The following is a 12,330-nucleotide window of genomic DNA, read 5'->3' on the forward strand; positions in this document are numbered from 1 at the left end:
TAAAAGAGTGCATTTTGGAGCAAAAAAACAATTTTGGATAAATGCAGACCGTCAAAAGTATGGCAAGCGTAAAGACCTTCTCAACATCTGATCACCCCCAACATTTTAGAGAACATAAAGGACACAACCAGATTTCTAATGCAATTGGTTTGGAGACAGTCCAACAGTTAGATCTTTAGATATTCTCGATGCACGAAAGACAGAAAATGCAATCTTGAAGGTGAGCATAGGCCGCAACCACGGCCAGACCATGATTCCCCGCTGTCAGGACCACATAACCCGCATCCATGCATCATTCACGTCCCAAGATGACCTAATCTAAGCCCAAGTTAAGCCCACCACTTATTCTTCAAACCCTAAATGTTTCAGACGAATTAGAAGGCCATATATACTCGTGTTAGGTCATTCTAATGACCAAGCCTTTGAGAGAGCAGAAAGAAGAGCCGCACACCTTTGGAGTTGCCGTCTTTGAGAGAAGAGGGAGTAGCCAAAATGAGCCGTCATCGATCTCCACCTTTATCCGCATTCTTCGTTCTTTACCTTTCTATTATTTAATTTCTAGCAAACTACAATACTTTTGTTATGTTCTTATACGCTATGATTGAGTAATTCATTTGATGGGTTTTAAGGGATTTTTCAAAGAGAATTCACGGATTGATTTCTAATTTGTTAGATTAGGGTTTATCCTTAGAGTTCTTCGTCTGAATTTGTGTTTCATGTATGTGGCTTGGATCGACCATCCAGCTACCGCGATTAGGTTGATTTACTCACTGAAAGTGTTGTCGAATCGACTAACCTTATTTAGATGAACAAATTCTCTTAGACGGCGTGAGTCCTAGATCTCTTTAGAGACCAAATTTATAGGTTCCAACAAAAAGAAAGTGAACTTTTTCATGAAGCTTGGAATCACTATAAAGGGTACATAAGAGAATGTCTTCACCACGGTTTTACAAATACATGCATCTTGAACACCTTCTATGAAGGTCTTGAATGGAACTCCAAGTCACCTGTAAATGTGGCAAGCGATGGGAACTTCATGACAAGGACTGTGGAAGAAGCTTACGTCTTGATTAATAACCTTGCCGCAGGCAGCAAAAACAATTATCCTGATCAAGAAAGAACATCACGTTCGACTTCTAAAGATCATAAGTCTGATCATCCCTGAAATTTGAGACAACATATAGGTGACAACCAGCTTTTTAATGCAATTGGTTTTGAGACAATCTAACAATTAGATCTTCAGATATTCTTGATTCACTAAAGACAGAAAATGTAGTCTCGAATAATATCATAAACCCTGACCGCGTCCAGACCATGATTCTCCACGGCCAGGACCACCGCCACCGCGGCCAGACGTCATTCATGTCCAATATGACCTAATTCAAGCCCAAGTTAAGCCTACCACTTATTCTTCAAACCTTCGACGTTTCCGACGAATTAAAAGGCCATATACTCGTTTTAGGTCATTCTAATGACCAAGCCATGGAGAGAGCAAAGAGAAGAGCCGCACACCTTCGAAGTTGTCGTCTTTGGGAGAAGAGGGAGTAGCCGAAAGGAGCCGTCATCGATCTCAACTTTCATCCGCGTTCTTTGTTCTTTACCTTTCTCTTATTTAATTTCCAGCAAACTACAATTCTTTGTGATGTTCTTATACGCTATGATTGAGTAATTCATTTGTTGGGTTTAAAGGGATTTTTCAAAAAGAAATCACGGATTGATTTCTAATTTGTTAGATTAGGGTTTATCTTTAGAGTTCTTTGTCCAAATTTGTGTTTCTTGTATGTGGCTTGGATCGATCATCCAGCTACTGCGATTAGGTTGATTTACTCACAGAAAGTGTCGTCGAATCGACTAACCTTATTTAGATGAACAAATTCTTTTAAACGGCATGAGTCGATCTAAAGCGCTTTGTGAAGTTATCAAACTAAATTCTCTAGACACTTAGTAAATCTGAGTGGATGAATTTGTGATTAATACTACGTGAGTAGGTTAGTCTTGGTTTGATTTCAAGAACATATCTATAGAAAAACTCTATGTTTCATTATCTTGTTAGCTAGTCTAGGGTTTTCGGCGAATTCCCTAACGCCCAACACCTTCTCGTATTGATTTGATCTCATTATTTACTTGTTTTTAAGTTTATTAATTGTTATTTTCGTCACTATTCACAACTCCCAAACAAACATCCATATTTTCATCTTAGCTCAATTCTCATTGCAAGTAAATTCGTACTGCAGTTATTTGGTTTTCAGTGGATCGACCCATAAGTACTACAACGTACATCTGTGCGCTTGCAGAAAACTATAGTTAAAACCTGAGCACATCAGTGCCTTCTCTTCCAGACTCGCCATCTCAACAATGTCACCCTTGTTATTTTTAACTAATGGCGTCCACAAGCCTTGTCGCTTTAGAAACGCTTGTACCTTGATTTGCTAGACACTGAAACTGTTTCTCCCTGTGAATTAGTCGATCTTCACGTTTATTTCAAACATCTTCTCATCAGACGCGTAAACTCCCAGAATCAGGAGCTCTGATACCAGTTTGTTGTAACTGATGCGAAAAAATTAAGCTACGAACGTAAAGCAAAGACACATAATTAATGTGGTTCACCAACATAATATTCACCAACTTAATGGAATTCTCTCCTCTTTTTTTTATTGGTGTGTAATATTCATCAAATGTGTCAATTTCTCTTTGGTGTGTCATATCCTGAGAGAATCAATTGGTATATCAAAGTAATTCTACAGCCATTGTGTGACCTTTCACTTCTACAATCCTTGAAATAACTTGTTACTTGCAAGTTTTTTCCAAGTCTTATCCAGTCTCTAGAGTGGTGATTCATGAAAATTATTATCAGTAAGCATTAATGAACTCTTAATCAACCATTACGCAAAATAGTTTCCACCATTTACATACTTTTAATATCCAATTATGGAATTGCAAACTCTACATTAACCCAACTATCAAACCACAACTATCAATGGAAAACCAACTATCTAATCACAAAAGAAACCCACAAAACCCCAACTATGAACTAATTTTTTATTTATGTGCTTATATGTGTATTTTTTTAAAAATACAAACTGCTCTCTTCTTTCTCATTACAAACTGCTCTCTTCTTTCTCATTACCATTTGTTTTAAACTTATTAGCACTGTCATATCCTGAGAGAATCTGCTTGAATGCATGAGTTATAAATATTATGTTTTTTTCACTATTCTAATATGATTTTTTGTAGTGATGCCTCTATAATTATCAATGACAGAGAGAGAAAGAGAATAAAAATTGTAAAAATATTTAGAATGATGAAAGGCGTCATCCAAAAAATCATTCATACATAACAATTTAGTTGTTTAGAAATCTGGATATGAGTTTTATCATCATTAATTGTTATGATATTCAACATAGGTCTCAACCTACCAAAGTTCACAGCAATGATGAAACACTCAAAGTGACTCCTTTATGTCCCTTGTGATTCAAGCTTGCTAATAATCCCTTGTGATTCAAGCTTGCTAATAATCCCTTGAACAATCTTCAGAGACGTAATTCCAACATTAAGTTACTATGCATCCAAAAGCTTATGATTTCTCCACAAAACACTATTGAAATTTTATGTATAAATTTATAGTATTCAGAATGTTGAAGCTATTTACCTTCTGATAATCTTGCCGAATTGAAAATTGATAAGATCAACCAAAAATCACTAATGGTATATAATTACTGAAGATAAAAACTCCAACAAAACTTTTGAAAAAGTAAAAAATAGAGATTAGAGGTTTCCAAGATATAATTTTTGGGAAGGCTGTATTTAAACAGTAATGTAAGATATTAAGTCTTCCAATAAAACCTTTGGTCCTCTTTCCCCGATTTTCTTCTGAGTTGTGTTCTTTGTTATTCTTTTGTTAAACAGGCATGATGAATGGGAGATACTTTCAGAGCAAAACATATGTTCTCGGATCAGTCTCCACAGTCATCTCCTTCTCCCACTCCCACTCGCCCTCCCCCTCCTTCCCTCCATCTTCTTATCTTCGTATTACGTCAGTATCAAAGCTTCATGGTGTGTTTATTGTAACATCTCTTCACTATGAATTAATGATTCTAAACTTCTAATCATCCAGGATTAAGTAATGAACTCTTACGAAATTATAAAATAATAGTTTTTTTATTTTCTCTGTTTTCAATATTTATTTGAAAATTATATACATTAAAATCTTGTACTAAGAAGAGATTTGTCTTAAGAAGAGAGCAAAAAATTTTAAGATTTTATAACAATACCTAAGTTCGAGAAATGAACAGCGAAATTTTTTTAAAAAAGTTAAATAAGGTAAACTAAATTAGATGTATATTTTTTTTTATTTAATGATGACTTGTAAAATAAAAAAAAATTAACCAATAAAAAGGATTGATGTGTCACCACTAGAGAACCTCCCTTGTTTCTTTTATATATTAGATGCTTTGAGTCTCTCACCTCTTTTATCTTTCTCATCTATCAACACAAATATTACTTTTTTTTTATTATTCAAATCAAAATAAAACACATATATACTTGAAAACTAGAGAGCTCTCTCTCTCTTCTCTCTTAAAAATCTTTCAGAGAGAGAGAGCCCAAGTTTTCTTCCGATCTTAATCGGATTAAATAATTCCGACTAAAGTAGATGTTTTTTGTTTGTTTATATTTTCTATTAGTCGGATCTGTTATCTTCCGTTTAACGGATTTCTTTTTCTTTGTTTCTTCTACTTTTGCTTGTTCTGAATGGAAAAATTCCAAACTGTTATGTGCGTTTTCTCCTTTCATCAGTATCTGATTAATCTTCTCATGCAAAAGAATAAATTTCTTTGCTAATCCTTAGTGGAGCAAAGGTTCTCTAAAAGTAGAAGAATTGAACTCTGGATATTCAAAGGTTGAAACGCTCAATTCATCTGGCGATAGAGCAAAAGGAAGCTTTTACTTTCCTAAATCTGGTGGTGCTTCAATTATAATTCGTCTTCTTCATCTTTTGATTTATCTACTCATTTTGACCGAGAGTATTACCTCTCTAAAGTCCCCTATAAAGACGCTTTTTCAAAGCAGAAGGAGACAGGTCATGAGACTTGATGAATGGTAGTGGCTTTGTGGAGAAGAAGAATTTCTGATTATGGATCAGTAAGGAGGGTATGAAGCGAAGGTACACATCTTGGTGTTAACAGCTTAGTGGCCATGGTGGACGGATGAGTTTCGCCGGCAACTACAACGGTCACCAGCGATAGGTTTCAGTGATGACATCATTTTCTCTTTCTACTGACGCCACGTGGACAAAGCTACTCTCAAAAGCTCACACGTGTTTAGTGAAGCTTTTAACGTGTCATATTTGTAGCAAAGTTTAGTTTGCTGGGCTTTTGATGGACTTGTAATCATGTGTACCTTTATTTTAAGCCATGTTGGGCTAAGTTAATGAAAACTTTGACGACAAAAAAAAATACTTGAGAACTATATATATATATATATATGGCAAAAAAAATTTGGTTTTTTTGACAATTTTAACTTTTTTTTCTGTAGGCAAGTAACAAAAGTCTGTCGTCACTTGGCGAAGTCATACTTGCCTTAGAAAAATGAAAATCATATACCATTCCAAAAATCATATACTTTACAAAACAGAGATTCTGAAAAGATTTTGTTTCTTAAGTTGCGTCTCATGATGAGATTATGTTTTATTTGTAATTTCTGCCATGCTTAGGCGATGACTCAAAGACTTTAAAGTTTATTATATAGCTGAAAATAGATCTATGAGTCTTGCTGAAAAATAATCAAGTAGTAAAAAAGAAGCAACAGTAAAACCAGCATGCCAGTAAATAGCCCATATCGGGGTACGATTCGAGTTATGATGGAAAATTTTGTCTTCACGTAACGCATCACATTACCTTATAACTCAGAATAATGTCCCATGACATGCACACATCCAACTTAATTATACACTAGATGATTACTAGCATCCTATATGGAATAAATATTAATCATAATTTTTTTTTTGAATATACAAATATATTATATACAAATACAATTAAAAAATATTAACTAATATTTATAATTGAAAATTTATGTACTGATTATATAATTACAAATTATAATTATAATTATATTTATTTTGTAGTATAATTGCGTAAATATTAGATAATTGTTGGTTTTATAATTAATTTTAATAGTATCTTTTATATGAATAAAATTACACATTTGAATATACTAAATTGGATTAATACGTTTTATCTAACCGGTACAACATCAGACAAAGACATTTTAATTTTAATAAAAAAATTTAATTATAATATATATGAAAACATTAGATTTTTTTATTAAATTGATAATGTAATTTCTTTTTAACAAAATTAAGATAAAAAAAATATGATATAGAGAAATATAGTGTTTAGTAATCTAAAAAATATTATGTATTAAATTTTTATAAATTTGTTGTTAAAAAATAGAAAGAGAAAGAATATCTTTACAAATTAAATGTTAAATATTAAATAGATAATTGATATAAACTAATTTCTAACCATATATATTAAATATTAAATAGATAATTGATATAAACTAATTTCTAGCTATATATATTAATGCTAATGACAAATAATGTAATTATTCTAGTAAAGTAAATATTTTTTATATGTGTTTTGAAAAGCTTTCTTATAATGATACATCATTCATGATACTCTTGTAAATCACATATGACATAAAGATTATTTTTAAATTATCCTTCTCAAATAATAATAGAAATAATAATAGAAGATATAGATTTATATAGCCATACGAAAGGACGCATCCTCATTTTTTATCTTATTATGATATCTGTATTCAACTTACAAGGTGGCTTGAGGGAAATCAGAACTAGAATTTGAAGATGAAATCGACGATGAGCCGTAGGATCTCTTGGGGCTTCTCTTGGTTAATGAAGTGAGCCACTCCCTCCATGACCACAGGCTCTTCGAGCAAAGGTACGTCTTCCTTAAAGTTGGGACCGTGTATATATTCCTTCACACCAGGCATATAGTATACAAGATCCTGGTCCCCAATCACGAACTTTGTAGGCACTTGTATCTTGCAGCCAACCCATGGACCCAACATCTCATTGTTCCTGTCATCAGAGGAAAATACGTCTATAGAAGGGTTTGCATTTATGAAAGACACAAATTACATTTTCTAAGAACAAAACTTTTTCAGACCAGGATATGTAGTAAGTGATTTGTATAATTTTAGTCTCCCTGATTCAAACCCGCATAATGCACGTTTTTAGAGAAAAAATTATGCCAAATTTTCATGTTCATCATTCATCAAACTTGCTCACATACTAGTAGCGGTGGAGATAAATACTTGGTTCTTGTCCCGTATCGTTACTTACCCGCCATGAAAAATAAGTACTCAATGTTGTGAAGGCAAATAATAAGTAACACGATTTAGATATTACTAATACAAGTCAACTAACAAGAGTACCCGGCTTCTTTTACGTCCTGTTACTCATTTTAGTTAGTTTTAGTATTTTATATACATATTTTACTTATTGTATTGGAAAATGTTAAGTAGTTCTGAAATCCGTATACACTAAACTGCTACTTATATAGGTTTACTGAAAGACTTTACTAAATTTAATTATAAATGAACTTTATAAGGGTAAAGAACGGGAACTAAGTTAGAAAGTGACATGCCAGTATAACTTACTAGCAACTTGTGACAAGAAAGCAATAAGACGGGGCAAGTAATCCGCATATATATAGACCATTTATGAGCAAGTAGTTTATATTGTGGGTACTATTACTTGCAGTTGGCCTCCACCCTTATCGTACTAGGTTGCGTTCTTAACATTCAACTATCTAAGAAGTAGAGTAAAACAGAGAATTTACCGGTCAAAATTACGGTAGAAATTGACCCCACCAGTAAAGCCTTTCTCCTCAAACTTTCTAACATAGTAAGCAACATCTTCCTCCCTTAGCCAAGACGGCAATGGGATCGTTTCGTCTTTCGACCCCCAAAAACTTTTATCTTTAGGCAGTATAAGAGGTCGAGGCATTCTATATGTGAGTATCCTCCTAACTACTCTCTCTATCCCAACCTCTGAAATCTCCGCTTCTATTTCTCCAACTTCCTACATTACCACAATAAAACCTTTAAATGATATTCCTTCAGGTAATAAGCTAGCTAGCTATCTAAACAACCATACACACAAACGCAAAAGATATATGATTTGCTATCTATTTAAATAATAGACACTCGAAAGAGGTTGAATTAAAAAGTTTACATAATGGTAAATACACTAAAATAACAAAAAGAATTAATTTTGGGTTTTAAACATAACATACCAAATTTAATATTCTACACTATAAGGTCTGAGGTTCGATTTTTAAAAATGCGATTTCTGCAGACTATTATGGAGACCTTATGAGAAAATTTTCGGCTTAGTGTAAACTTTTCGTTGTGGTTCTGAACTGCGTAGTTTTTTTCTTTGAAATGGGTAAACTGACGGTCAGTTGTAAAATTGTTCTTGTAATTGTTCTTATAATGATGATTTAAAAAAAAAACAGGACAAATATTTTTATGTAGAAATAATTTATTATTAAAAACAAAATTAAATCTTATGTTTGGTTTCCTATTTTTTATTTTGGTTTTATGTCTTCCCAACTAGGAAAAGGTTTTGAGTTATATTAATACTAAATTTGTGCTATTAATAGCTATTTCAACTAGTAATTTTAATTTTTTAACATCCATACAAATTATAAGAACTACTACAAGAACCATGTTATCCATTTCACTACTTTGTTGAACGAATTTTATTATAAATTTGTCTCTATTAATTTGGAGAAATTGCCTTCTCTAGAAAATAAAATCTGAACCTCATAACGCAGAAGCATTAGTAAAAGAAATTGTTCAACTACCTGACTTCGAACAATTTTAAGTTGCAAAAGAAAATTAAAAATACGCTATTTTGGACAATTTTTATAACTAATAATTCAATACTGAATGTGCGGTTAAGGAGTTCTATAATTGTGTTTGTGTGAAACTTTCGTACACCTTCAAATGGAAATTAAAATATATATTTTAACTAATAATTCAAGATTGAACATCCAATTATTTCTAGCTTGAGTAAAGGGGAATGATTAACGAACCTGAAACCTGCACATGTAGAAATCTTCGCCGTAGAACTTACGCAAACCGTCGAGAGGTTTAACGGTAGGATTTGTAGGACGGAAAGAGAATGGTACTGAAAGGTTGACCAAAGCTTTGACTTTATCAGGTCGGAAAAGACAAAGATACCAAGCGATGAGAGCCCCCCAATCATGGCCAACCACAAACACTTTCTCCTCGGTTAACGCCGTTATGACGGCGATCAGGTCACCTACTATGTGGAAGCAAGTGTAAGAAGAGATCTCAGGAGGCGCGTCGGAGTCACCGTAACCACGTAGGTCAGGAGCGACAGCGCGGTAGCCAAGAGCGGCGAGTCCGGGGATCTGGTGGCGCCATGAGTACCAAAGCGTAGGGAATCCATGGAGGAGCAGGACTATTGGACCATCGGAGGGACCTTGGATAGCCACGTGGATGTCTATGCCGTTCCCTCTAACCTTTCGGTGCTCCATCTCTTTTGTTTGTTTTTTGCTTTGTGTGGTTTCCAGTTTTCACTTATTAAACGGATATTTCAGTGAATCGTTTGACGTAAATACACGTGTTGCCATATTACAAAGTTTATTATCCTACTTTTGATCACTTTTCTAGAAGGTTTTCGATACCTATCTCTTTCTTTGCTTTTTTGTTTTTTTATCTTTTTTTGGTTTTTACAATAAAACAACAAAATTAACCAAACAAATCGTTTTAAGAAAAAATATATAACATTCTGATTTCTAGTGTATGCGGAGAACCTTATGAAAATTTATTTAGCTATATATATATCCTTAAAATGCAATAATATTTTTGGACATTCGTTCTGAGAAAATTCAAGAGTTAAAGATGTTTAAAACTAGAGAAAATTTAGAATGGATAACTTACCAGGAAGTAATCTGCAATATTGTGTAAATAAGAACAAAACATGGAAAAAAAATCATATGGTAATTGCAGGGACAATAGATAAGTTTTACAAGCTTCCCAGACTAACGCGCTAAATGTCAGATAGTGGTGAGTCAATAGACCTAGAAAAGAAGACGTTGGGCCCACGAGTCTAGAAAGAGGACATTGGAATCGGTAAAGAAGGCGGTTGGAACGTTCAGAGTAGATAACATTATAAAAAATTGATTATTATTACAACTTTTTATGTAACAATATATATATATATATATATTTTGTCACAAATTTTCTATTGTGACGAAAATGTAACAATTTATAAAACATCATAATAAAATCGTCACAAACTCATTATCGTCACAAAAATGTCACAAATTGTTATGATGAATAAGAACAGTAACAATTCGTAACATTTTGTGACGACTTTTAAACAGTTACAAAAACGACACAATTTGTGTCGAAAAATACTGTTACAATAACGCAACTAATTGTGACAAAAATTGTCACATATTTTTCACAAATTATTACCATATTTATGTGAGTGATCCGTTATAAATTGGTTCGTATTATGAATTTTTTTATTGAATTCGTTACAAATTGTTACAAAATTAAAATTGCGAATTTATTTTAAAATAGGATTATTTTCATAGATCATCAAAAGATACATGATTGTAATTTTACATAAATAATTCAACTACAAGAAAGTTCATACAAAAATCAAAATCAAAAGGAGATCATCAAAAGCTACTTGCCTACTTTCCATCTATACAAACTGACCATAGAGCCTTACGCTATGCCAAACACTAGAAAATCCGGTCTCACAATCTGATTTGCTAATCACCAAGGGCCAAGTCTAATCACACCTACATAATCGAGAAAGCTAAGTTCTTCATCGATCCTGCTCACTTATGCATTTAAGAATCAAGAAATTATAAACAATATGCGGTAAGGTCCATAGAAAAGTAACAAATGACTAAGACGAAAGAGGTACTTGTGAGAGTCCTGTGAATCACATCACATCCACATTGTATATTGTGTATACCTCAGGTGAGCTGGGATTATAAACCACTGTCAACAAAATTTTCTTTAGTTCAAGTATTTAATATCAAAGTTTACAGTTAATTAAATGAATAAGATAGTAGATTTTTCTGACCTGGCTCATTTCCGTTGATCTTCATTTTTGAAGTTAACTTCCTAGCTAAGATGATGTGATGAGACCATCCAATCAATACAAGTTACCACCTATTCCTTAGTGAAGTTATGTTTTACAAATGTGTAAAATCGGAAGCAGAAGCACATAAATAAAAAGCCATTTTACTAAAACACATAATCTAAATAATAGACCAGGAGATGTCCTGTAAAAGATCTCCATGAGAATTATAGGGAATAAAAAAACAGGATGGATATTGACACCAATAAAGATCGTTGCAGTATGCCAGTATCTTAATCTTTCATAAGACGCCATATAATAATTGAGAGCACCACTATCCTTCCTTGTAAAGACAAGGACACCACTTAGATTGTTCAGACAAGTAACGTTCATAAAAGTAACGAACACGAGTAAAAAAAAAAAAACCATGAATATATAGTACCCTGATAACGAGGCCTCATCAACCTTGCTGCTTTCACCTGAATCATTCACCTTCACAATCAAAAAAAAAAAAAAAACTCTTTACTTTTTCCAAGAGTTCCACTAACATTTTTTTTTTGTCATCTAATTTTTATTGATAATTTTGGATTTTACAAACGCCCAAACAAGGGAAACAAAAACCCAAACAAGGGAAACAAAAACCCAAACAAGGGAAACATAGCCGGAGGAAAAAGTTGATATCCCCGAAAACATAGCCGGAGGAAAACAAGATTTCCCGGAGACAAGCCCTATAAAAGGGAAACAAAGACACTAAAACGACAGTGCAGAACCTTTAAAAACATAAACTTAGAAAATCCAAGCCACCACTAATCAAAAATAAAAAGACTTGAATCAGAACACCGGCCAAACAATAAACCAACTAATCTTCTTCAAATGAGGAGGACAAATGAGAAAGACTTGTTGAAGATGCCTTCTCCAAACCAACAACAATCAACTTCCTCCCAAACCAAGAGGATAACACCTCTTCCCAGTAAACCTCAAATCTACGCAAAAGGAAACTACACCCTAAACATAAGAACAAACAAAACAAAAGAGGCACAACGTCGGGGCAAGAGAGCCACCGGACGTTGGCCCTAGCAAGGGCGGCTGAACTTTCTTTTTTTCTCAAGGAGAGAGAACAGAGAAAATTAGGGGGAACGATGATTCTCTCTAAACTCCACTTACATAAA

The 12,330-nt window shown here is 33.4% G+C and overlaps 1 protein-coding gene and 1 non-coding gene across 3 annotated transcripts; both read right to left on the reverse strand.

The window, feature by feature from the left end:
- Positions 1-838: 838 nt before the first annotated feature.
- LOC112085964 lies at positions 839-948 on the reverse strand. Its single transcript, XR_002899216.1, has one exon. It is a non-coding gene; the product is annotated as a small nucleolar RNA R71 (small nucleolar RNA).
- A 5,795-nt stretch (positions 949-6,743) lies between these two features.
- On the reverse strand, positions 6,744-9,619 carry LOC18015314 (AB hydrolase superfamily protein YfhM). Of its 2 annotated transcripts, XM_006397308.2 has the most exons (3): positions 9,126-9,619; positions 7,866-8,107; positions 6,744-7,102 (listed from the first exon to the last, which is right to left on the reverse strand). In XM_006397308.2, the coding sequence occupies exons 1-3, from the start codon at positions 9,591-9,593 to the stop codon at positions 6,856-6,858; spliced, it is 957 nt and encodes a 318-aa protein (XP_006397371.1). In that variant the 5' UTR covers positions 9,594-9,619; the 3' UTR covers positions 6,744-6,855. The 2 variants fall into 2 exon arrangements, with proteins under 2 accessions (XP_006397371.1, XP_024010566.1); XM_024154798.1 differs by lacking the exon at positions 7,866-8,107 and having other exon boundaries at positions 6,775-7,102.
- Between the last annotated feature and the right edge of the window lie 2,711 nt (positions 9,620-12,330).

This window comes from Eutrema salsugineum, unplaced genomic scaffold, assembly GCF_000478725.1.
Source record: "Eutrema salsugineum unplaced genomic scaffold, Eutsalg1_0 scaffold_28, whole genome shotgun sequence".
Classification (NCBI taxonomy): Eukaryota; Viridiplantae; Streptophyta; class Magnoliopsida; order Brassicales; family Brassicaceae; genus Eutrema; species Eutrema salsugineum.